Source organism: Pleurodeles waltl, chromosome 3_1 (assembly GCF_031143425.1).
Source record: "Pleurodeles waltl isolate 20211129_DDA chromosome 3_1, aPleWal1.hap1.20221129, whole genome shotgun sequence".
NCBI classification, from domain to species: domain Eukaryota; kingdom Metazoa; phylum Chordata; class Amphibia; order Caudata; family Salamandridae; genus Pleurodeles; species Pleurodeles waltl.
In genome coordinates, this window is record NC_090440.1 from 1,789,492,297 (window position 1) to 1,789,515,441 (window position 23,145).

The 23,145-nt window shown below is 46.3% G+C and overlaps 1 protein-coding gene across 2 annotated transcripts in view; it reads left to right on the forward strand.

Moving 5' to 3' along the window:
• DNAH7 (dynein axonemal heavy chain 7) overlaps window positions 1-23,145 on the forward strand; it is a 1,158,398-nt gene that overhangs the window by 108,657 nt on the left and 1,026,596 nt on the right. For both annotated transcript variants that reach the window (XM_069225862.1, XM_069225863.1), the window contains one exon: window positions 3,637-3,762. In XM_069225862.1, coding sequence (XP_069081963.1) covers window positions 3,637-3,762 — 126 coding nt within the window. The remainder of the gene's footprint in view (window positions 1-3,636; window positions 3,763-23,145) is intronic.

Consider the following 23,145-nt stretch of genomic DNA (forward strand, 5'->3'; position numbering starts at 1 on the left):
CCTATGAAGGACTTTATCAAGGCTGACAAGACAAATGATACAATCACTTGTTACAACCCGTTTTACCACCGGTTGTTTGACTTATTATCACCACAGCATTACGCAAATACCACAATACAACAACATAATAGTGACACTACGAGTGTCATTCCACAGAATAAAAATATATACTTGATTAAAATATACCATGATGCCACAACAATCACCAAATTGTAAATAAAATTTAAGACAGACAACAGCCGCCCTTCTAGGTGACCCCAATCAGTGTCGGTACTATTGAAAACCAAGTACAAGACCGGAGGTGATACGACAGTGAACCAATAGACACCATACCCTCATGCAGATTGATAGTAGTCATTTTTCAGAATGGGAAAGTTGTGAATGGTGCCACAAGAAACCAGAGTTAAAGATAGTCAATGGTTATCATGCATGTACAAAAACCCAAGTTAACACACTGACAAAAAAGATTTGTTAGAACTATATGTACCTTATTTATTTTTAAGTTTGTTAAATTCTATTCAAATTGGGATTTCCAAATTTCTTGCGAAACCACGAAAAGTCTGTAAAATAAAATACATGTTTTCCCCATGAAGGTTTTTTATTTGACCCAGGAGCCTTTTCTAATGCTACCTGTGTTCCTCACAAATACTTTCTGATGTTGGATAACCTCCTTGCCCTTCATTCATTTACTACCAAAGCCCTCATTGTGATTTGGTGGGTTAATTGCAAAATATACTATAACTCCTAATACCACTCATATCGCAGTTTGGAGTTTGGTGGCTAACATTTTACTTGTGCAGTTTTCCCCAATAAATCTCAGCAGGTCAGACTTGCAGAAATGTATTTATCCAGTAAATAATGCTGAATATTTATTGAGACACACAAGTTTTAATGTGTTAAGTACCAACATATGTTTGTTGTTCAGTTTTTTCTGGAACCAAACTCCCAATTGGGATTAGATATCGAATCCTATAAATTCTGACCACAGAGTTGGATTTTGTCACATGCAGTAAATATCAGCTTAAACACTGGCCCATTCCTGAGGGCCAAAGGGTTCCAAGACGTATTCTATGCATAGCACCATAATACATTTAAGTATCGTCTACACAGCTGTTCAGAACGTATGATGTGTGATGAATTTGGTAAAAGATAGAACGGTTTATGTAGCAACATTGCTTTTTATAATACTGCTGTAGCTAAGTGTGATAGTTGGAGCCCTCTTCATTGGTTTACCTTTGTTTCAAGCTTGCCCAGCACAAACATATATAGTGTTTTATGAATAGTTGCACTCTTTCCTTGATCCCTATTTTTCTCTATCATAACCAGTGTTTGTCAATCCTCAAGACTCTCCAAATGTATATTGCCTTTGGACCATTTAAAAAGAGAAAATTTGGTGAGCTACATTTGTTGTCTATGGAGCTTGGGTGCCTGCCAAAATCACCTGTGATATCCATCAGCCACAGTGCTTAGAGTTGAGGGTCTCCCGCATATAATAAGGGACAGTCTGCACATAACTAGATACCCAGACTACACTGCTTGGGGCCAGGACATTTTTTTTTTAATGGGTCCGATCTGACCTGGGGTTCAGAGCAGATATAATCAAGAGATGTGGACATTCATGTCTTGTCTCCCTCCTCATTGTAAAAACGTTTGACACTGGGCAAGTTTAACCTGGACTTTTGACGCAGCATATGAATTTCAAAATGCTGATCACATTTTGGAGAATTCTAAATAGAAAAGGTTGCTGTGCTAATGGTTCTTGTACTACTCCATTTCCTTGAGGGTCCCATGATGCCCTCTTAGGTTTACTCTTGTGTACACATGTAACATAATCTGGACTGGACTGCATGGATACGGTCAGACGTCCACGGCTGAATCTATGCACCTTTGCTAGAGTCTTAACCACCTGGTGTAAGAATGATTTCCCATGCCTTACATGTCTATCACATCTTTTTCCTTTGATGGTTGATCTTTGCAGCTCCATTGGAAGTGCACCAATCTTCCTTAATGCCAGATGTTTTCTGCCCCAATATTTTAGAAAACTAGACAGACAACCAATTTGACTCCAACAGTTTCTACAAATTTGTGATCTCTTGATATATTTCGCTTTCTCATGAGTGCATCTGGTGTCTCTTAATTATAAGAAAGCCGACATTTTGCTTCAAATGTAAAAATGTTCACCTGAGAACAAATGTATCTGGACCATTGGCTCTTCTAACATATTTAATTCGATTTTAACTCATTTCAGTCCTCTATGTTAAACTTTATCCACTTGAATGGACATTGCAGGGTATATTTACAAGTTAGACTTGTTAGGAACGGTTTCCAATAATATCTTCTAGGTAACAAGGATCCTAATATTTTGCACACAATGAACAATCTCTTTTATATTTAAATGACAAAAGACAGAGCCATCGTTTAGGTTTAGTGAAGTCCTAAACAATTATGATAGTTGTCAGTTCTATATTGTTACCACCGTAATTTGCTTTACAGACGTATCTAATTTAAGTTTAATTGTATTAATATGATTATGTATTTTCGTTCCTTTCTAAAAGGAAATTAGGGAGATGAATCTTTAATATTTTACAGTCACTTCTATGGACGTAATTTTTTAAAATGTCACATTTCTATAACAACACATCTCTGGTTATCACCTTGTGGGGTAGGGTATTAACAAAATCCATTAACAAGTTTAAATGCGCTCTGTAATTGGTTAGTTATTTTATTCCTACTTTGTAGTTATGAAAACAAAGCTATGGATGCAATGTAAAATTGTTAAATAAAACAAGTAAAGTCCAGTGTGTCTGTAAATGTCGGCTGCTTTTGCAACTTCAAAGTGTTGTAGTATAACTGCTAACTTTTGCCAATAATTTACATTTTGAATAGAATTTTGTAAATGTTGTAATTTAAAAGAACTCATTCACAGCTACAACAAATCAATTGAAAAGGTATTAAAATGTCTAAACTATTCCACAAGCCTTGAAATTGTCTATATTTTGCCACTTTCTTTAAAAATTAAATATTTGGCAAAATATCGACAGTACTTCTTTTCTAAATAGAAACTGCTTGAAAATAGAATAATGACCAAACATAAATCAATACACTAGAACACTAAAAATTGAAATTATTATATATGGGAAGTGGTAGGTGTCAGAGAGCCAGCTTATTGGCTGGTCAGCAGGGTATCTTTCGAAAGATAAGTATTGGAGGATCTAATACAAGCTAGTGTTCTTGATACCATTTACACTCGAAAAGTACTATGAAACTATGACCTCTTCCGCATTGCTAATCTAGTCCCTCTTCTCGGTTTTCTGAGTCAACAGGTATACAACAGAGATATGCCCAGTGATAGAAGTGGCATGGGACATTGATAGCTAATCGCTGGAAGAGTTGCCTACAAGAAGTGATGGTCTTGAAATAAATGAACAATCAGTATTTTGGCAATTTGTTACGCATAAGTTGTTTATTTATCATGCCCATTTGATTCCCGGTTCTGATATTTTAGTTACTGAACTGAAAATGCTGTTTCGCAAATGTTACTCAGATTCATTTTTGTCACGTGATACTAAATTAGGCCATTATAATAATAACCTGTCTGAAAAGCTTTACACTGAAACCGATTTTCTTATTTTGTAGATTGGAGGTTGTGCCGAAACCTTGGAACAAGGCATTTTTGACAAATCTCAACTTCATAAAGGAAAATTTGAACTTAATAAATCCTACAATGGCAGCCGTTTTAGACCTGTGGCACCTTTCTTTTGGGTAGGTATAAATTAACTCGGTCTAATTCAGTGTATGTGCATGCCTAAGTGAAAACGCATGCCAAGCAGTGGAATTTTAAGAATATTGGCTTACTCCTCCCCAGAGCCACTTTTTGTTTGTGTAGAAAAAACAAAACATTTTTTGTTAGTTGTTTAACAGCATCGGTACAAATACGCGCCACATGGCAAGAAGACCTAATAATACAGCGAACGAATGAGCGAACTCCTTTTTAACCTGCGTTTATTCCTTACTCTTGTGCAAAGGTTATTATTCACTATAATAAGAAAAGGTCACTTAAGGGAAGGTCAGCAAAGATGAATGTGGGTGGAATAGAGTTTCCAAAAGAAACCTGGGTAATAGCTCAGATTGTTTGCAGTCTGACCTTTTCAAAGGATTGAAACGGTTGAACTGTAGAAGCTGTTTAACTACCTGATGACATCACACAAAGTGACATCATATAACCACTGACCCCGAAGGCATCACATGATCATATTTGCCCAGCCACCGTCTTAATATGCCTAGCTATAGCCTCAAACGTCAAATATATCCCAAAAGGGCAAGAACAATCGCCAGGTACTGGCAAAGCCAATAAATATGGCCAGGCATCACCGTATCTGGCCAGTGCAGTCCCATAAAGCATATTCATTAATTGGAGGCTGACCTTGTGTGATACAGACTTGCGAGCTATCCTTATTGCAACCAGTGAGCAAATAGACCCAGCCCCAGGCACGCATGCATCAACCATAAAGTGCAGACTCTCAGCTCGCACATGATTTCCATTCATTTTTCTTGTTCAATGACAACTGGCTGTGTGCACAGGAAACCAGGGTGACAATTCTGGGAAAAGCATGTGTTGTATCATCACTGTCTTTGTAGCATATACCTAGCCCATGAGTGCTAATAATTATGAGTGTGAGGTTTTATATACACCAGGGAGTTAAAACATAAACCCAGAACGCTAGATTGATGCCAGCTTTTCAGTACAACTATTGACTAGATACATGAGTTACACACTACAGACGTAACCACCTCTTGCTGCTGTTATCCATTAGAACACTTTTCAGCAACTTCAAAGAGCTGATCCAACCCTTTCGAAGATTCTCTACTCGGATCAGCAGGTTACAGCACATCTCTTATCCAGCAAAGGACAGATCGTGTGCTGTTTATATCTTGTGGGTTCGGATCACTGTAAAAACAAGTTTGACCGTTCCACAAATCTAGCAGTAGTAATCTTAGGAACTCGAGAAACTGATCCTCCGTGAATTGAACATGTGACTTCATGTTATAGGTAATTTTTTGTATCCACTGCAGAGCTAAACTGCCGGCTGCAACCTTCAACAAATATAACCAGGCTATAGATGACTGGCAGGCGGGCAAATACAAAAAATGAAACATTCTCATTCCATGCGTCTGTTTAAGAAAGTTTGGTGCAGAGGGATCTTCTGTGTTTTAAGTTAGTTAATTGCATTGCAATCGGAAACACACATTTGGGAACTTTGGCACAAACACATTTTCGTTGTGAAGTATGTAAGAGGGGTTGTTGCAACTCACCTACCCAGTTGAAAGTGTGTAGTTATCTTTGCCAGGCCTGGACCGTTATTGAAGTTTTTGTGATAGAGACCATTGTGTGAATATATGGTTAGTGCACACAAAAATAGACTACACCAAAAATCAAATATTATATAATTTTGTAGTTAAACTGTGAGACTTAGCACCCTTGGCGTGGTCTACCTGGTCTTTTTTGCCTCTGCTTCCCATGTTTGACTGTGTGCTGGACTCTGTTTTTGCTGTTTTTGATACTCTGGACACTTTACCAATGTTGACCAGTGCTAAAGTGCAAGTGTTCCTGTTTAACTTATATGAGTAATTGGCTTTTCCATGATTGGCATATTTGATTTACTAGTAAGTCCCCAGTAAAGTGAACTAGAGGTGCCCAGGGCCTGTAAATCAAATGCTACCAGTGGGCCTGCAGCACTGGCTGTGCCACCCACATGAGTAGCCCTGTAAACATATCTCAAACCTGCCACTGCAGTGTCTGTGTGTGCAGTCTTGCACTACCAATTCAACCTGGCAAGTGTACCAACTTGCCAGGCCCAAACCTTCCCTTTCTAAACATATAAGGCACCCCTAATGTAAGCCCTAGGTAGTCCCATGGGCAGGGTGCGGCTTATAAAGGTGGGGCATGTACTGATGTGTTTTACATGTCCTAACAGTGAAATACTGCTATATTCGGATTTCACTGTTGCAAGGCCTATCTCTCTTATAGGTTTACATGGGGGCTGCCTTTAAATATCCTTAAAATCCAGTTTCCCTTTCAGAGCAGATAGAAATATCGATTTTGGGGTTTCTGGACTCACAATTTATAAATACATCTGTTAGTGAAGTTGGTTTTTAGATTGTTAGTTTGAAAATGTGACGTTTAGAAAGTGGGCATTTTCTTGCTTTAACAATTCTGTGACTCTGCCTGTTTGTCAATTCCCTGTCTGGGTCAGAGTCACAGGCTGTTTGTGAATCTCCTCTAGACATTGACACAAAGGGAGCTGGGGTATAACCTGCATATCCTGATGCGCCATCTGGGATGGAGTGGAGGGAAGAGTGGTCACTTACATCTGAATGGGCTGTGCCTGCCCTCACACTATACAGTCTCCAACCCTTGGTGTGTGTCTGGGGCCTGTCTGGGCGAGGCAGGATTATGTAAACAACAGAGACTTTCATTTGAAGTTTGCCTACTTCAGAGGCAGAAAGGGGTATAAGTAGTGGATCCAAAACCCCAGACTTCACATCACTTTGGGATTCAAGAGGAACCTCTACCAAGGAGAAGAGCTGAGGAGACATGCTACCCCTGCCTGTGACTGTGCTTTGTTGGGCTATCCTGCAGTTGCTGCTTCTGCTTGTGAAAGGGGACAAAGACTGGACTTTGTGGTATATTCCTTCTGTAGAAGAATCTCCAAGGGCTTGAGCTGAACTTGCCTCCTGTTTTGACGTCCCTGGGCTATCAGGGACTTCCTCTGCCAGCACCACACTCTCTGTTGAGACTCCTGCCCTGCCAAGTGGTACCCCATCCAGTTCCTGGGCCCTTGAAAGGTGAAGTTGGCAGAACCAACACTGAAATCCATGCCCAGAACACCGTGTGGGGAAATTGTTGATGCACCACCTGCATTGCAGCTGAGAAACAACGGCCACCCACTTCGCACCTAAAATCCACGATCCACCTGCATCGCGTCTGGGAGATCGATGTATCCCGGATGGAGAAACAACACAACACCCTCTTGCGGCTGCTGATAACGATGCAAACCCCATGCATCACGGTTATCCAACACCGTGGAACCAGATTTCACACGCATAGTGGCTGGGCATCCTAGTCATCATGAAGTAAACAAAAATATGGCTGACCCTCATGGAGTGCGAGTTGGATACAAAATGTAGATTGGGTCCTGTCAGGGCTTACCTTTGGACTCAGCAGGAGTAATTAAACAAAACATTGATTTAATAATTATTGACAGAATCAACTATTATGTGTCTTTGCCTCATATCATATGTGAATACTAGAGTAACTCAAAAGAATCATAGACAACAGTAAATAGATTAAAAAGTGACACACTGTCTTTTTAGTGACTGACCAAAACATTTATTAACTATCGGTTTTTCAGTAGTGAAAAAAGTTGAAACAAATATGAGGATCGTCAGAAAGAACACATATATGTCCTTTCAAAACAGAAATTTCCATATGTAAATCATGGTGACATATATATGTGGAAATCCGCACAAAGGATCAAGTGTCCATATGTCTTGTGCTGTCATAGGTTCATAAGACCGCCTTCAGGACGAAATAGAATTTCCAAACAAATGTCCAACTCCCATTTACTAATAAAATATGTATTAAATAATTAATGGGAAAAGACAGAAATGCCATAAAATGCTATAAAAATGCACATTATAAGAAACAAGAACTGAATAAAATTGACAGGTACATAAAATGAGCAAAATATTCATTTGATGTATGTATGTGCTCATTCAGAAATGTATTTCATTGTGTATGTGTTTGAACATCCAACCAGATAGTCATAGAGAGTAGCATGTTCTCTAGTAAGTTACATGAGTAATTTAAATATACACCATGTCCTGGGAAGTTATAATCTGATTTAACCCGTATGAATCCATGAAATAGTTGCTAAATGGCACAATTCTTAATGAGTCTAGAAACTGTTAATCAATGGTGGAGGCTTCACCAAGACCAGCAAGTATTCTGGCTCACAAATGGTAAACAGATCGTCAGAAATACATAGGACTAAGTTACAATGGGATAAATGAGCATAATGAGAAATATCAGAAGGAATGGGTACAGGCTAGACTTACCTCTATCAATATAGTGTCATACCCACCACTGCAAATTACTACTGTTGGGCAATCCGCATATATTTTACAATGTCTAACATAAAGCATTGTTTATAATTCTATAAAAGTTGAAGCTATTTAAAAAAAAAAAAAAGCCTTTATGTTTTATATCATTTTCTTTATAGAGAAATTGGCACCTAACTACAAAAGTATTTCCGATAGTATATAAATTCATACCTCATTCAATTAAGTGATATATCCTGTTACAATAGTAGAGTACTTAGGTTACGTTTCTCGGTTCATTTTTGGAGATAATAATGGCGCTTTTGAAACAAAAGTAAGTTCCTCAATAACTGATTTCATACTGAGAACAGCCTGATGAGGTTTATTCTGTTACAAAAGTATCACAGTTTGCAACATACCTAATTACAGATTTTGGCATGGTAACAATTTAGAGCCGTAGTAAGACCCAAGAAAACTAAAAGAAAGATAGCCACTCCAAGTATGTAGCTTCATCCAAACACAGTGTAATAATTTATGTTACCATTATAACGTCTTTAGTTACTGCCGGTTCAAGATTTAAGAAGAAAGAAAGAAAGCTGATTGCCCTAAGTGTGGGGTTTGTTTGAGAGTGGAGTCTGCCAAGTGTGCACAACTTTCTAAACATGACAAAAAAATGTCTGTTGTTGTTATTGGCACATTAGTTATTTTCTGCTCCATATAAAAAATGTTTAGTTTTTTTAGTGGCATCCTAATTTAATGGTCAGGATATTAACCCTATCAATTTCTTAATACAACTAATTGTTGTTTCTGATGGATACAACTACCTGTGGATTCCTGACCTAATGAATTCTCCCAAGGCGCCAGCATTCAACTGAAATTTTCTTCCCAGCTCTGCAGGTCGTCAAGGACGTCTCAATTGCCCGACTCCCATGCAACGCCCTCTGACGTCATCGAGGCAATAAGAGGTTCTCGCCGGCGTGCTGACATCAGGAGTAACGTTTTTTTCTCCTTGCTCTTGGGGAGCTACTGTTTCTCGGAGGAGATACTTTGTAGTAAAAATGCCTCCACCTCGGAAGTCCGGCTTTAAGCCTTGTAGGGAGTGCGGGGGCCGTATGTCGGTGACGGACCCGCATAATGACTGTTTATGGTGCTTGAGCTCATAGCACAACGTGGAGGAGTGTGGTTTGTGTCAACAGATGAACCCAAAGGCGCTGAAAGAGCATGAAGCCAAGCTGTTTTTGGCTAAATCGAAAAAGAAGGAAAAGCACTGACATCGGAGGTAGTCCTCGAAATCTTCACATCAGAGACGTCGTCGTCATGACTCTTGGCATCGGCATGATTCCCGACGTCGTTCGGAGAAAGACCGATCTCGTTTGAGATCTCGATCTGCTCGGCGTCGTACGACGTGGGAGGTCAGCCCGACAGTGATGCCACAGCCACAAAGCCCTCAGGCTTCTCTGGCGCCATCTGTTTTTGAAGTGGACGAGCCTCGCCAGAGTCCTGCCTTCTCGCCTGCACAGTCAGAGGTGTTGGATCCAGTGCCGACGTCGCAGTCCGTGCCGACGCCGCAGGGGTATCCTGCTTTCCTGGTTCCAGGTGCGGATCCAGCAGCATTCTTAAATGTACAGCATCTTCAGCTCCATGGCTCCTTGTGGTGCACCGGCTGGTCCCTCAGGTTCATTAGCTTTTAGTTTGGGTGTTCCGGCTCCATAGAAGGCGACGCCTTTCATGCCCTTCTGTCCAGTAGAAGGTGCTGGTCCAGCGCCGGTGTCTTTGATGTCCCCGAGAAGACCTTTGATGCCGGTGGTTTCAGCTGATCCGGTGGCGTCGTTGACTTCACCACGACTCCAATAGACGCCGGTGAAGAGGGCTCGCCTTTCCATGGCGCCGATGGATCCAGCGTCTGAAGAATCCGAAGATCAGCGTCAGCCGAGGTAGTCGGCGTAGGCTAATTCCTTATCGATGCTGAGGATAGAGGCCAGGTTGAGCTCGAAGAGGAAGGCACTGAGGCTATTGGAGGAGCAGGAGTATCAGAGGCAGCTCCTCGAGGAAGGCGAGATCGCAGAGCCCCTGGGGGACTTTCAGGGTTTGGACTCTGCCAGTGTGCTCGGTACTTCCCCAGAGTGGGACTTAGCTTCTCCAGGCTAGTTTACTGAAGAGGCTGCTCTATTCCACTCAGTGGTGAATAATATCCTGTTATCTGCAGCTGAGGTGAAAACCAATATCCTCACAGAGGTATTACATCCGACTTCGGCTGCTGCAGAGCCACTCCTGCCTTTTAATGAGGCTCTCACTGAACCGATTCTTGAGGTTTGGAGAAAACCAGTGTCTTCAACTGCAGTTAGCAGATCAGTGGCGAGGAGATACAGAGTGGCTCCTGGGTACCTGGGCTTCCTCTCTAGGCATCTGACGCCGGAGAGTCTGGTGGTTCAGGCCTCCTGCTCCTCAGGATCAGTTCCTGAATCATTCCCTAGGGCTCCATCAGACAAGAAGTTGAAAAGGATGGAGCAGTCGGCCAAAAAGATCTTTTCTTCATGCAGTATGACCCTGAAATCTGCTAACGCCACTTGTGTTTTAGGAAGATATATCCATGCCTTGATGGACGCGGCTAAGGCTGGGATGCCGGATTTGCCCCAGGACATGCAGGGTCTTTTGGCTGATGCACATGCGGCAGCGACTCAGGTCATTCAGTCAGGGTTAGATACTCCGGATTCAGTTGCCAGAGCGATGGGAACGTTCATTGCAACCAGGAGACATGCTTGGCTGAGATCGTCTGGTTTTTCATCTGATGTGCAAACAACTCTTTTAGACTTGCCATTTGATTGGGACAAGCTATTTGGTTCTAAAGCTGACTCTCCCTGAGAGCGCTTCAAGGAGAGCAGGGCTACGTCTAAGTCTTTAGTGTTGCAGGCTTCAACCACCACCCCGTTCACATCATTCAGAAGGTTCAGGGGGTTTGGGCGAGGCTCTTCCTTTCAGGGGAGACTCCAGCCTGCAGGCCAACAACCACCTACGCTTCCCTATAGGTCGTTTAGAGGGAGGTGTAGAGCTCGAACCAGAAGAGACACCCAGCAGCACCCTGCCTCTTCCTCTGGGGGGGTGCAACAGGGAAAGCAGCCTTAGTCCTCCGTCCATTCCATCCCAATCTTCTTCTGTAGGGGGAAGGTTGTTTGATTTTCTCGGCATGTGGAAGCTGATTACATCGGACTCCTGGGTCATCAATATTATGGAGAAAGGTGATGCACTTCCCTTTCTGGAGTTTCCCCCTTCCATCCCTCCCCATCCCTCCTTTTGCACAGAAGACCATCTCCTGTTGTTGCAACAGGAAGTTCAGACCCTATTGTCAAAAGGGGCAGTGGAGTTGGTTCCAGAGCAGGAAAGGGGTCGGGTTGTTATTCGAGATATTTCCTGATCCCCAAGAAGGATGGTCGTTTGAGGCCTATCCTGGACCTGAGTGTTTTGAACTGGTTCCTCAAGCAGGAGAAGTTCAAAATGCTGACCCTAGCGCAGGTGCTTTTGGCGTTGAATGAAGAAGATTGGATGGTGTCTGTCTACTTGCAGGATGCTTACTTTCACATCCCTATTCTCAAGTCGGACAGGAAGTATCTCTGGTTTGTGGTGGGGTCGCAACACTATCAGTTTGCAGTCCTTCCTTTTGGTCTTACTTCCACACCTCGAGTCTTCACGAAGGTGATGGTGGTGGTTGCAGCACATCTCAGGAGAAAGGGGGTATCGGTATTCCCTTACCTGGACGATTGGTTGATCAAAGCCAAGTCTCCAGAGCTCATGTTGCTTCACCTTCAGATGGCAACCCAGTTGTTGTTCGACCTGGACTTTTTGGTAAACGTGCCCAAGTCTCACCCAGAGCCCTCTCAATGCCTCTTGTTCATAGGGGCAGTACTGGACACAACATTGAGTCAGGCCTTTCCTCCGCCTCGGCGGGTTCAGGACATTCAGGCATGGATTCCAATGTTTCAAAATGGAGCGGTCGTTCCAGCCCTCAGGGTCCTTTGTATGCTCTGTCTGTTCGCCTCATGCTTTCTATTAGTCACTCGTGCACCCTGGCACATGAGGGCTCTTCAGTGGTGCCTCCGCAGGCAGTGGTTTCAACACAAAGGGGATCTCGGAGTCGATAAAGATCTCCAGAGACACTGCAGCAGATCTACGATGGTGGGCTGTGGACGGCAATCTTTCCAAAGGACGGCCGTTTTCACGGCCGCCTCCGGTGACCATGGTGATAACGCATGCTTCCACTCTAGGGTGGGGAGCTCATCTGGGGAAACTGGAGATCAAAGGTCTTTGGTCTCCAGTGGAACAGATGTTTGACATCAATCTGTTGGAATTGCGGGCGATACGTTTTAGTTCTCAAAGCCTTCCTCCCCTCCCTTCGCGGTCAGTCGGTCCAGGTTCTGACGGACAACAGTACCGCGGTGTGGTCCATCAACAAACAGGGGGGAGTAGGGTTGTACCTTCTCTGCAGAGAGCCTCTATGGCTTTGGTCCTGGGCACAGGACCATCAGATTTGCGTAGTAGCAAACCATCTGGCTGGAGTTGAAAACGTATGTGCGGACAGTCTCAGTCGATCACGAGTGGCGTCTCCATCCGGACCTGATCCTTTACATCTTCCCGATGTGGAGATTTCCTCAGGTAGACCTCTTTGCCACTCGGGAGAACGCGCACTGCCCGTCGTTCTGCAGCCTCCAGTATCCGGTGCAAGGGGCGTTGGGGGACGCGTTTCAGATGTTCTGGCATGGCCAATTGCTTTACGTGTTCCCCCCCCATACCCTTGATTCCTCGGGTTCTGAGAAGATTTGGCAAGACCGGGCCCAAGTCATTTTAATAGCTCCAGATTGGCCTCGAAGAGTGTGGTACTCAGATCTTCTCCAACTTTCACTGTGCCCTGCCCTCCGCTCCATCTCCCTCACAGGGCAGACCTCCTCTTGCAGTTGTAGGGGCAGGTTCTACACCCCCACCTCCAGAGTCTGCACCTGCATGCCTGGAGATTGAACGGGGCAAGCTGAGTTCCTTTTCTCTCCCATCGGAAGTGGTGGACGTTATTTTATCAGCTAGGCGACACTCCACCAAATCAATCTATGCTGGTAGATGGGCAAAATTTGTAGCCTGGTGAGGAGAGAAGCAATTGGGCCCGTTTGTCGGACATTTTATTATTTGCGTTGTCCTTGGCGCAGAGGGGTTGTGCAGTTGCGACTTAAGGGCGATCTGTCGGGGCTGTCGGCCTTTCTGTGCCTTCCTGATCAACCCTCTTTGTTTAAATCCCCTATAGTTATAAGGTTTTTATAAGGTCTTACTAATAAGTTCCCTCCCTCTCCTTTTATTATGCCTCAGTTGGATCTGAATTTAGTACTCATATTTTTTATGGATTCACCGTTTGAACCTTTACATTCATGCCCATTAAGGTTTTTAGTGTTGAAAACAGTTTTTCTTGTAGTCATCACGACAGCTAGGCGAGTGAGTGAACTTCAAGCGCTTAGCGTTAAACCACCTTTCACTTCTTTCTATGCGGACAAAATGGTGCTGAGGACCAGGCGGCTTTCCTACTGAAGGTTGTTACACCCTTCCATTTAGGGCGCTCTATAACGCTCTCATCCTTTTATCCTCTTCCCCATCCATCAAAAGAGGAGGAGAGACTCCATCGGCTTGACCCTAAAATAGCTTTAAGCTTCTACGTTGAGAGAACAAGAGAGTTAAGAGTGGAAGATCAGCTCTTCATCGGCTACGTGGGGAAGAGGATGGGCAAAGCAGTCCACAAAAGAACACTATCCAGGTGGGTCATTCTTTGCATAAAAATGTGTTATTCCTTGGCAAAGAAGGTTACTCCTGTTGGAATTAGAGCCCATTCCACCAGGGCTAAGTCGGCCTCTTTGGCTTTGGCTAGAGGTGTTCCTGTGGCTGATATTTGTAAGGCCGCAACTTGGGCTTCCCTCCATACTTGTATGAATCATTATTGCTAGGATTCAGAGGTTAGGAGGGATGGCCATTTTGCACGGTCCGTGCTGCAGGATTTCTTGGTGTTACCATTCAGGCACCTGCCACCGAGTGCGGTTCTGCTTTGGGACTCTATTCATTAGGTGAGGAATCAACAGGTAGTTGTATCCATCAGAGAACAAGTTACTTACCTTCGGGAATGCCTTTTCTGGTGGATACACTAGCTACCTGCTGATTCCTTACTGTCCCACCCACCTCCCCGTTGCCTGGTTGGTCTTACCAAGATATCCTAGGGTGTATATGTATATAAAAAGGTGAATATATGTTTGATGATATAAGTAGATATATGTACATATAGGTGATTTTTATATATGTCTGTATGTGTATATATATATATATTTGATATTTTGCTGTTTATATTTGTTTATAGGTTACTTTTTATATTTGACTGAAGTATTTATGTCAAGTATATATTGTCAGTGAGGGAGGAGCCAAAATGGCAGGCGGGATGGACGCCTGAGCGAGCGCTCCTTCCAGGGCCCACCGGAAAGTATCCTTCAGGGCGCCCCCCGGCCCCCCACACTTGGTCCGTGAGTGGCGGACCGCCTGGGGAGCACTGAAGCGTCTTACGGGGGCTCCGGTCCGGTGGGATTGGAGCGGGGTCTCATTGCGGGCCCGGGCGCCGCTGGGCTGTGGGCCCTGGTCTGGCCGGGGCGGCTGCAGGAGGAAGCCGCGGTGGCTGACTCGGGTGCGCTGCGACTTGGCGGCGCCCGAGCCCATAGGGTCTCAGCCCGCTTTGCTGGGCGCCCGTGCGCGCCGGGGGCGTGGGCCTCCACCCTCATTTGCCGACCGGGGCCAGCCGCGCGGGCACCGTGATCAAGGAGCTGCACTCCGCGCCCCTGTGGCGGCAGGGGCGCCAGCTGGCAGTGATGCTGCGGGTCCGGACGGGGCCTGAAGAGCCTAAATTGCTCCACATCGAGCGCAAGAGGAGAGGACCCACCTCCTCGGACAGGCAACATCGTCTGAGGGCGTGCGGCCCACGCCGCGGATCCTGGCCCGTGGGGGGCCCGAGAGGAGGACAGCTGCAGTTGCCGCGGGACGCCCAGGTGAGGGGGAGAGCTGCAGGGGGAGACGAGGTCCAGACTGGGGGGAGTCACCATTAACTACCCCCCAACCCCCTCTCCTGGCTTCTCCTCCTGTTGATGTTGGGCTCCAAAATGGCGTTGAAGGCCGCCTGACTTGGGGAGGAGCTCAACCTTTGTGCACTCAGGCGGGGACGCGACTGATCCTTGCTCCCCCGGTTTGCTGCCAGCGACTGCAAGAGGCACCAACGGAACTCGCCCAGCAGCCAAAAACACTTGCTTCCCATCGGTGGTTCACCTGGCTGTGTGATCCGCGTTGTCGCTGTGCCCCCCCACCCCCCCACAGGGAGCGCCGCTGCTGCCTGATGATGCTGCTACTCCTGTGGGAAGCTGAATCCTAACTCAACGCACAGCGGACTCACCCTCACGGTGGGTGCAACGACCCACTCTGTGGGGGCCCAGCACTGTGGATGGTGCGCGCGCTCTCTCCCCCCCCCCCCCATGCCGCACTGTGAGCACATGGACACACGTGCTGGGCACTTAAAAGCTAAGAATAAGCCCTGCCCGGGCTCCACTAACTAACGCCATAACTGGAGCAGAAAAGGGAATGGCACTCTGGGAACAGTAATCAAGAGGTAGATCCCCCCCCGCGTAATCGGCGCTAAACCGCACGCAATCACATCCTACAAGGAAATTCCTAATTAGTCATAATGGCTGGCAGGGCCAAATCAGCCAAAAACCTGGACCGCAACACTATTGGGACAACACCCAATGACCAGCAGACAAACCTGTCACTACAATCCTTGGAGAACACCCTCATGTCGCACTCAGCATAGTTCGAGAAAGTGCTACAGGCGATAATGGACACTAAGGGGGTCATTCCAACCCTGGCAGTCATGGACCGCCAGGGTCGGGGACCGCGGATGCACCGCCAACAGGCTGGCGGTGCATCCAGGCCAATTCTGACCGCAGCGGTAAAGCCGCGGTCAGAAAAGGGAAACCGGCGGTTTCCTGACGGTTTTCCCCTGGCCTGAGGAATCCTCCATGGTGGCGCTGCAGGCAGCGCCGCCATGGGGATTCCGACCCCCTTCCCGCCAGCCTGGTTCTGGCGGTTTTGACCGCCAGAACCTGGCTGGCGGGAACGGGTGTCGTGGGGCCCCCTAACAGGGCCCCACAAAGATTTTCAGTGTCTGCATAGCAGACACTGAAAATCGCGATGGGTGCAACTGCACCCGTCGCACCCTTTCCACTCCGCCGGCTCCATTCGCACTCTTTCCCTTTCCACTCCGCAATAAAGGCCCATATAAGTACGAGGACTCGGCCATCAATGCCTACCCAGATTTTACACAGGAGGTACAGAACCAACGGAACTCCTATGCAAAAATTAAATTGCGTCTGCGTGAACACAACATAAAGTACGCCTTGCTATTCCCTGCGAAGTTGAGGGTGGTGTCAGAGGATCGCACCCACATATTCACAACCCCTGAAGACGCTTGGACCTGGCTGCACGCCAAGGGCCTTGCCCGAACAAGGGAAGACTCGGAAGGAGACGAGGAATGGCAAATATCTGCCTCAAAAAAACGGTCCAGGAGGCGAGCCAGGGGCCAACCCAATGACCATCAAGTAGCAGAAGAAAGAGCAAGAATACTGAAAGAGACGCCCCTGCTCATGCAGAGCAGCTTCGCATCTGTCGGGAAGCCCCCTGAGTCGGGCACGGACTCGGACGCGGCAAGCTCCGTATCCACAATAACAGGCAAGCTGGGTGGGCCGAGGATCACCCCCAGATCAGTGGACGAACTTTAATCGAACTCAACTGCTCCTATGGACTGGCGGCACCAGCATTGGAAGCTCTATAGAGCCAAGCGGACCCCCAGGGCGAGGGCGGATGCCGAAGCGAAGGCGCAACCAGCAATGAGTAACTTTGGTATAAATGTATAACTAACCAGGGAGGGGCGGCCTGGGGGTGTCGGGTGGGGCTGGGACGGAGCGTGGAGCGCACACAAGACCAGGGGGCACCCAATGATACTAGCAGACTCAGTCTGCGGAAAGATGTGTGCCCCGCAAAAGAGCCACATCTGGTATATATGAATACTCCTCCACGGAAATCCAATCGGATACGGGTTTTATCACACACTTATAGATTTAGTAGTTGCGCACAAATAGTTAGAGGGGTTGGGGATTCATTTGGGGTGGTTGGGGTTAGTAGTTTAGTATATGCACACACGCCGGATTCACTTAAAACACAGAGGAAATCGCTCCACACGTCCCCCTTAAAAAATAACAATGCTAAAGGGGCAATGATAAAGAGGGCCAAGTTCAGTGACCACATCCTAAGTACAGTGTGTTATCCTAGACACTCTAATGGCGCCACATAGGAGAAATAATATAAACCAGTTTGTCATGGTAATATGGAATGTGAGGGGACTGGGAACGTTGAGTAAACGGTCCAGAGTATACGCATGCCTTAGACGAATGGGAGTACACATTGCCATCCTGCAAGAGCCGCACATACTAGAGCCAGACCTGCGGAAGCTATGCGCGTGATGGGTGGGGGGGGGGGGGTGGTGGGGGGGTAAGCTCATAGGCACTACATACTCTGCTTTTGCAAGGGGGGTGCTGATCTGGATCTCACCCGGGGTCCCATACCTCCTGTCGGCTCACAAGATAGACCAAGGCGGGAGATACGTGGTAGTGGAAGGCTGACTAGATGGCAGACAGCTGGCAGTAGTTGGAGTATACGCTCCAAATACTGGGATTGTAGGATTCTTGGGCTCTCGCACACCGACACTATTGACAAACCCAATGGCTCCGGCCCTCTGGGGAGGGGACTTCAACAGCACTCCAAATGCAGCACTAGATAGATCCCACGCCCAAGCGAGCTCGATAGTAAATAGGAAACCCCCAGGCCCACTGCAGGAATGGGCAGGTGCTATGCGATTACATGACCTATGGCGCTTGGGACATCCGCAACAGAGGGAATACTCATTCTACTCTGCCCCACACAAAACCCACACCAGAATAGACCTAATATGGGGCACTCAGGATATAGGAGCATTGCTCGGGGAGTCAGAATACTGTCAGATCATGCACCACTGAGAGTAACACTGAACTGGGGCAGGGCGCGGCAAGCGATTCCCACTTGGCGATTGCAAGTAGAAGCCCTGCAGGACCAAGCATTTGCCGAAACGCTGAAATCCACATTAAGCCAGTATTGGGAGGCAAATGCCATGACCGCAACGACACGAGCAATAGAGTGGGATGCACATAAGGTAGTGGTCTGTGGTTAATACTACACTACCTACTCGTCCTCCCTAAAACCCCACCTGCTGAAGGTGTTCAAGGAAGCGTGGGCTAAGGAACACCTCCCCTCATCACAGAGAGAAGCCTTGATAGTGGTGCTCCCCAAACAAGGTCGCGACTCCACAGATGTTAAATCCTACAAACCACTATTGCTCCTAAATTTGGACTGCAAAATACTATGCAAAATTTTGGCAGATAGACTAGCCCCTATCATGCACACCATAATACACGACGACCAAAATGGCTTTATACCAAGGCGCAACACCTTCTTAAATATCCGTAGATTATTGTGCATATTTGGAGACACCCCCCCAGATGCATACGAAGAAATGGTGCTCTCGCTGGATATTGAAAAGGCGTTCGATACGCTCGAGTGGGACTTTCTGTTGTCCACAATGAGCCGCATGGGAATAGGCCCCAACTACATATGGTGGGTTCGGACACTGTACTCAGGCCCACAAGCCAGGGTGAAGACGGGCGGGGTGATCTCCGACAGTTTTTCGATCACTAGGGGCACAAGACAGGGCTGTCCATTATCCCCGCTGTTATTTGCAATAGCAATGGAACCACTAGCGGCAAGAGTACGCTCCATGGCACACAGCTGGGGAATAGTTAGAGGTGGGGTTCACCACACAATCTCGCTCTACGCAGATGATGCATTAATATATATCCGGAAAGGGCACGAGGCTGTCCCCTCAGTAATATCACTACTCGCCGAGTTCGGAGACCTGTCGGGCCTGGTGGTGAACTGGGAAGAGTCATGTGCGTTCCCGCTTGCAAAGTGGCCGCCCGAAAGACAAGGGGCTCCCCTGTTCGGGCGCTTGAAATGGTGCTCTGCAACGTTTAAATATCTTGGGATAAATATATACCATAAAACGGAAGATCTCAGAGATGGGAACCTGGGCAGGGCGCTGGCCGCTATAAAAGGCTCGCTGCAGTTTTGGAATAAGCTGCCGCTCTCTTCACCAGGGAAGGTGGCGATCGCAAACATGCTGATTCTGCCCAGACTATTATATTATTTCGCGGCTCTACCGATCATTATTCCCAAAAGCTTCTTCGGCAATTTGAATTCAGCCCTGCTGCAACTTATCTGGGGCGGGGGCAGAACCCGGGTGGCTCTGACCATGCTGCAGCGGCCAGTAGATGCGGGGGGCCTAGGGGCCCCCTGTTAGGGTTTGTGCACAGCAAAGAACATGTCCCCTCTCACTGCACTAGTGGGTTCTGTAATAGCTCCCTTTTAAACTTACTATTGAAAGCCTTTCTTGTTATCTCACCTTCCCCCCCCCCTAGGCTTCTGTGTATGTTGTTTAATGTGCTGTTTTGTTTACACATTGGGCCTTGCTTTTACCAAGGCTTCTTTAAAACACTCCGCTCTAGGCCATGTGTTAATTTAACTCATTTGCATAATAACTGAAACTCTGCACACCTTTCAAGAACATGTGCAGCATGTGAGGACCACACCCAGCTCTTCAAACCACACCCAGCTCTGCACACCTTTCAAGAACATGTGCAGCATGTGAGGACCACACCCAGCCCTGTCTATAAAAGGCAGCCCCCGAGCCTCACCCAGTGCTTGTGCTCGTCTACCTCCCGCTTACCTGAGGACAGATCCCTCGGCGCTGGCACTCCTGCTCTCTACAGACTTTCATTGGCTTCAATGGGCGCAGTTGCTGGCTCTTCCTTCTTCCGGTTTCCGGTTCCTCCTTGCCTCAGCCTCTCTCCTGCAAGCAACCTGCAAAAGAGAAAGAAGACAAGGTTAGACTGATCAGTATCTCTTGCCAGCAACAAGTAAGTGCAAAACTTTTATTACCTGAAAGAACTTTGACAACAATTTCTGGATTCGTGTATAGACAATTTGAAACAAGATACCTTCCACGAACATTGTGATTCAAACTCTTTGTTACAAGAATACTTTGCGGAACTTTGTGAGGCAAACAGTAAATCAAGGACTTGCACAAATTACATGCTGTATTTTGACGTAAAAGTACAGTATTTGTTTTATAAAAGATTCTGGAAATATGGGAAAAGTGAGTCTGCTATTGGGAATTTAGGCTTTAGTTATATTAAGATGAATGTTTGATATTGGTAATTCTGATAACGGTATTTGTTTAATGTTTTAGAAGCTTTAGAGTAATAGAAAGCACATCCCAGAGCAGTAACACATTCCAAACCTGGAAACTAGAGACCAGGATCCAAGAGGTACTTTTAGAAGAACATTTTTTATAAATAAAGGGATAGTCAGGAACCCAGTTAGGAATAGGTTGTACTTATCTGTTCTTTGTTTATGTTTCATTAGGCACTAGTTTCTACAGAAGTCAGAGAGGGCCGCAGATTTGTGCAGCACTTCAACAGTGGAAACACAAGAACGGTGTTGTCTCTTTATTTTATTTTATCCACTTCCCCCCTTCCCTTGAGCTTCTGTTCTTAGTGCACTGTTTTAAAAACTAGTGTGCTGGAACAAGTAGTTTCAGGGTGGGGTCGGATTGTCTTCAACCTCCATCAGAACTGAACAAGGACTCAGGTGAGCTGGGCTTTGACACCCCCAACTTCGAATGCTACTACACAGCCGCACAGGGCTCAGAATTGGATCCACAGATCGGCGCTGGCGGAAGCCGCGCGGCTGAGGACTTGGTTAAAAGGAACCCCCTGTTACAATGGCTGGCATCCAAACACCCCAAGGCAAGCACCGCTAACCCACTGCTGGCAGTCGCGCACGCTTGTTGGGTCAAATATGTGCAGAACAGGGGTTTTAGGCTCCCCTACTCCCCATATATCCCATTGGACCACCTCCCGGAGTGGTCCGGGGCGAGCACGCAAGTAACGGCAGTGTGGACAGAGGCAGGGGTGCAGACAGTGGGCGACTGTTTTGAAGACGGCAGGCTCATGTCATTCGAGGCCTTCCAGGAACTCACCAAGATAAATTCTGGCCAATTCCTGACGTATCACGCCATATGCCACGCAATTAAAAAAACATGGGGGGAGGGTAACAGTGAACCAGAACCCTCTCCTGCAATCCACCATATTCTACAATATGATGCCCAAATGAAAATAATATCTAGCCTATATAAAATCCTGAATAAACCCCCCCGAACCGCATGCGGAGAAAGCCAGGGAGAGATGGAACTCCGTCCTCCCTGGCCCGATCACACAGGCCGAGTGGCCGAACGCCCTGCACCACGCCTGTGGAGTGTCAAGGAACCCCAGATTTAGATACACCCAGTTCAACTACACACACCAAACATATCTGTCCCCTGCCAGGATAAAGCGCATGTTCCCGGACACTGACCCGACATGCCCTAGATGTAAAGCGCCGCTAGCACACTTCTATCATATGGTCTGGGAGTGCCCCAACATACAAAAAGCATGGATGGAGGTGGTCCAGGAGCTAACAGGGCTAGCACTGACAGCAGAACCCAAATCCTGCCTACTGGGGCTTAGGACAAGATCCAAAAAACAAAGACACCTGCATAAATTTGTAGACCTAGCTTGCTTAATGTACAAAAGATTAATAGCTATGCATTGGAAGGCGCCCATATAGCGCCCGATCGGAAATCTTGGAGCACCTTAACATTAGGCTGGGCCCGCACGGAACATCAGGTATTGAAGAAGATGGCGCGTGAGGGACAACAGCACACAGGGTGTGGCGCATGGGATACACTAGTAGCTAAACTCGAGGCCAAAAACGATGATAAACCCCCATGAGCTGGGAATGCAAAGATTGAACAGGCAGCACATTTTCATCTACGCACCTTCCACAAAAGCACAATCCACACGCTGCACACATAAAGCCGAAACGACTTGCACATTCTTCCCCCTAACACGCTAACAGCCCACTAGCCCTCCCGCACGTGAATAACTACAACACACTGGGCTGACACCCATTCTCCGTTATTATTAGCAGTGGTAGGTCCTACTCCGAGCCACCACCGAGCATCTAATGATACAGCTCCAGCAACAAAAGGCCCACACTAGCAGAAAGCGCGGTCCCCCCATCAGCTACTTAGCACACGCTTAAGTTCTTAGCTAAACGCAGCAAGGAATGATACTGAAGGTTAAACAGTGATCCGAGACGTGTTTGGTGTGTGGGGGTTGGGGTTGTCACATGTTTTCTTTTAAGCAGATACATTGGAATCCTGTGGTTGATAATTGAACAGCTTGTAATGTATATCTGAAATACAAAATCAGTAAAATATATTTAAAAAAAAAAAAAGTATGTATTGTCAGTAGTCACTTGTTCGCCTTGAAGGCTCGTAAAAAATTGCCAAAACTGACGTCAGCAAGGACCTCTTATTGCCTCGATTACATCAGATGGCGTCGCGTGGGAGTCGGGCAATTGTGACATCCTCATTGACGTGCAGAGCTGGTAAGAAAATTTCAGTCGAATACTGGCGCATTGGGAGAATTTATTAGGTGAGGAATCCACAGGTAGCTAGTGTATCCACCAGAAAAGGCGTTATCGAAGGTAAGTAACTTGTTCATCTGGAGCATATCAATTTTAAAATTAAGTTGTATTGTATTGTAATCATATTTATATAGCGCTTATTACCCCTGACAAGGCGTCGAAGCGCTTTTCGTGAGTAGCACGCTACTCTGGAACCCAACAAGAATTAGTGATGGATTAGTATCGGGAAATAATGAGTACAGTTTTAGTATTATTATGAGTTAATTTGAGCCGCGGATATGAGAGTTTGTTAGTTAGATTGACTTGAGTAATGGA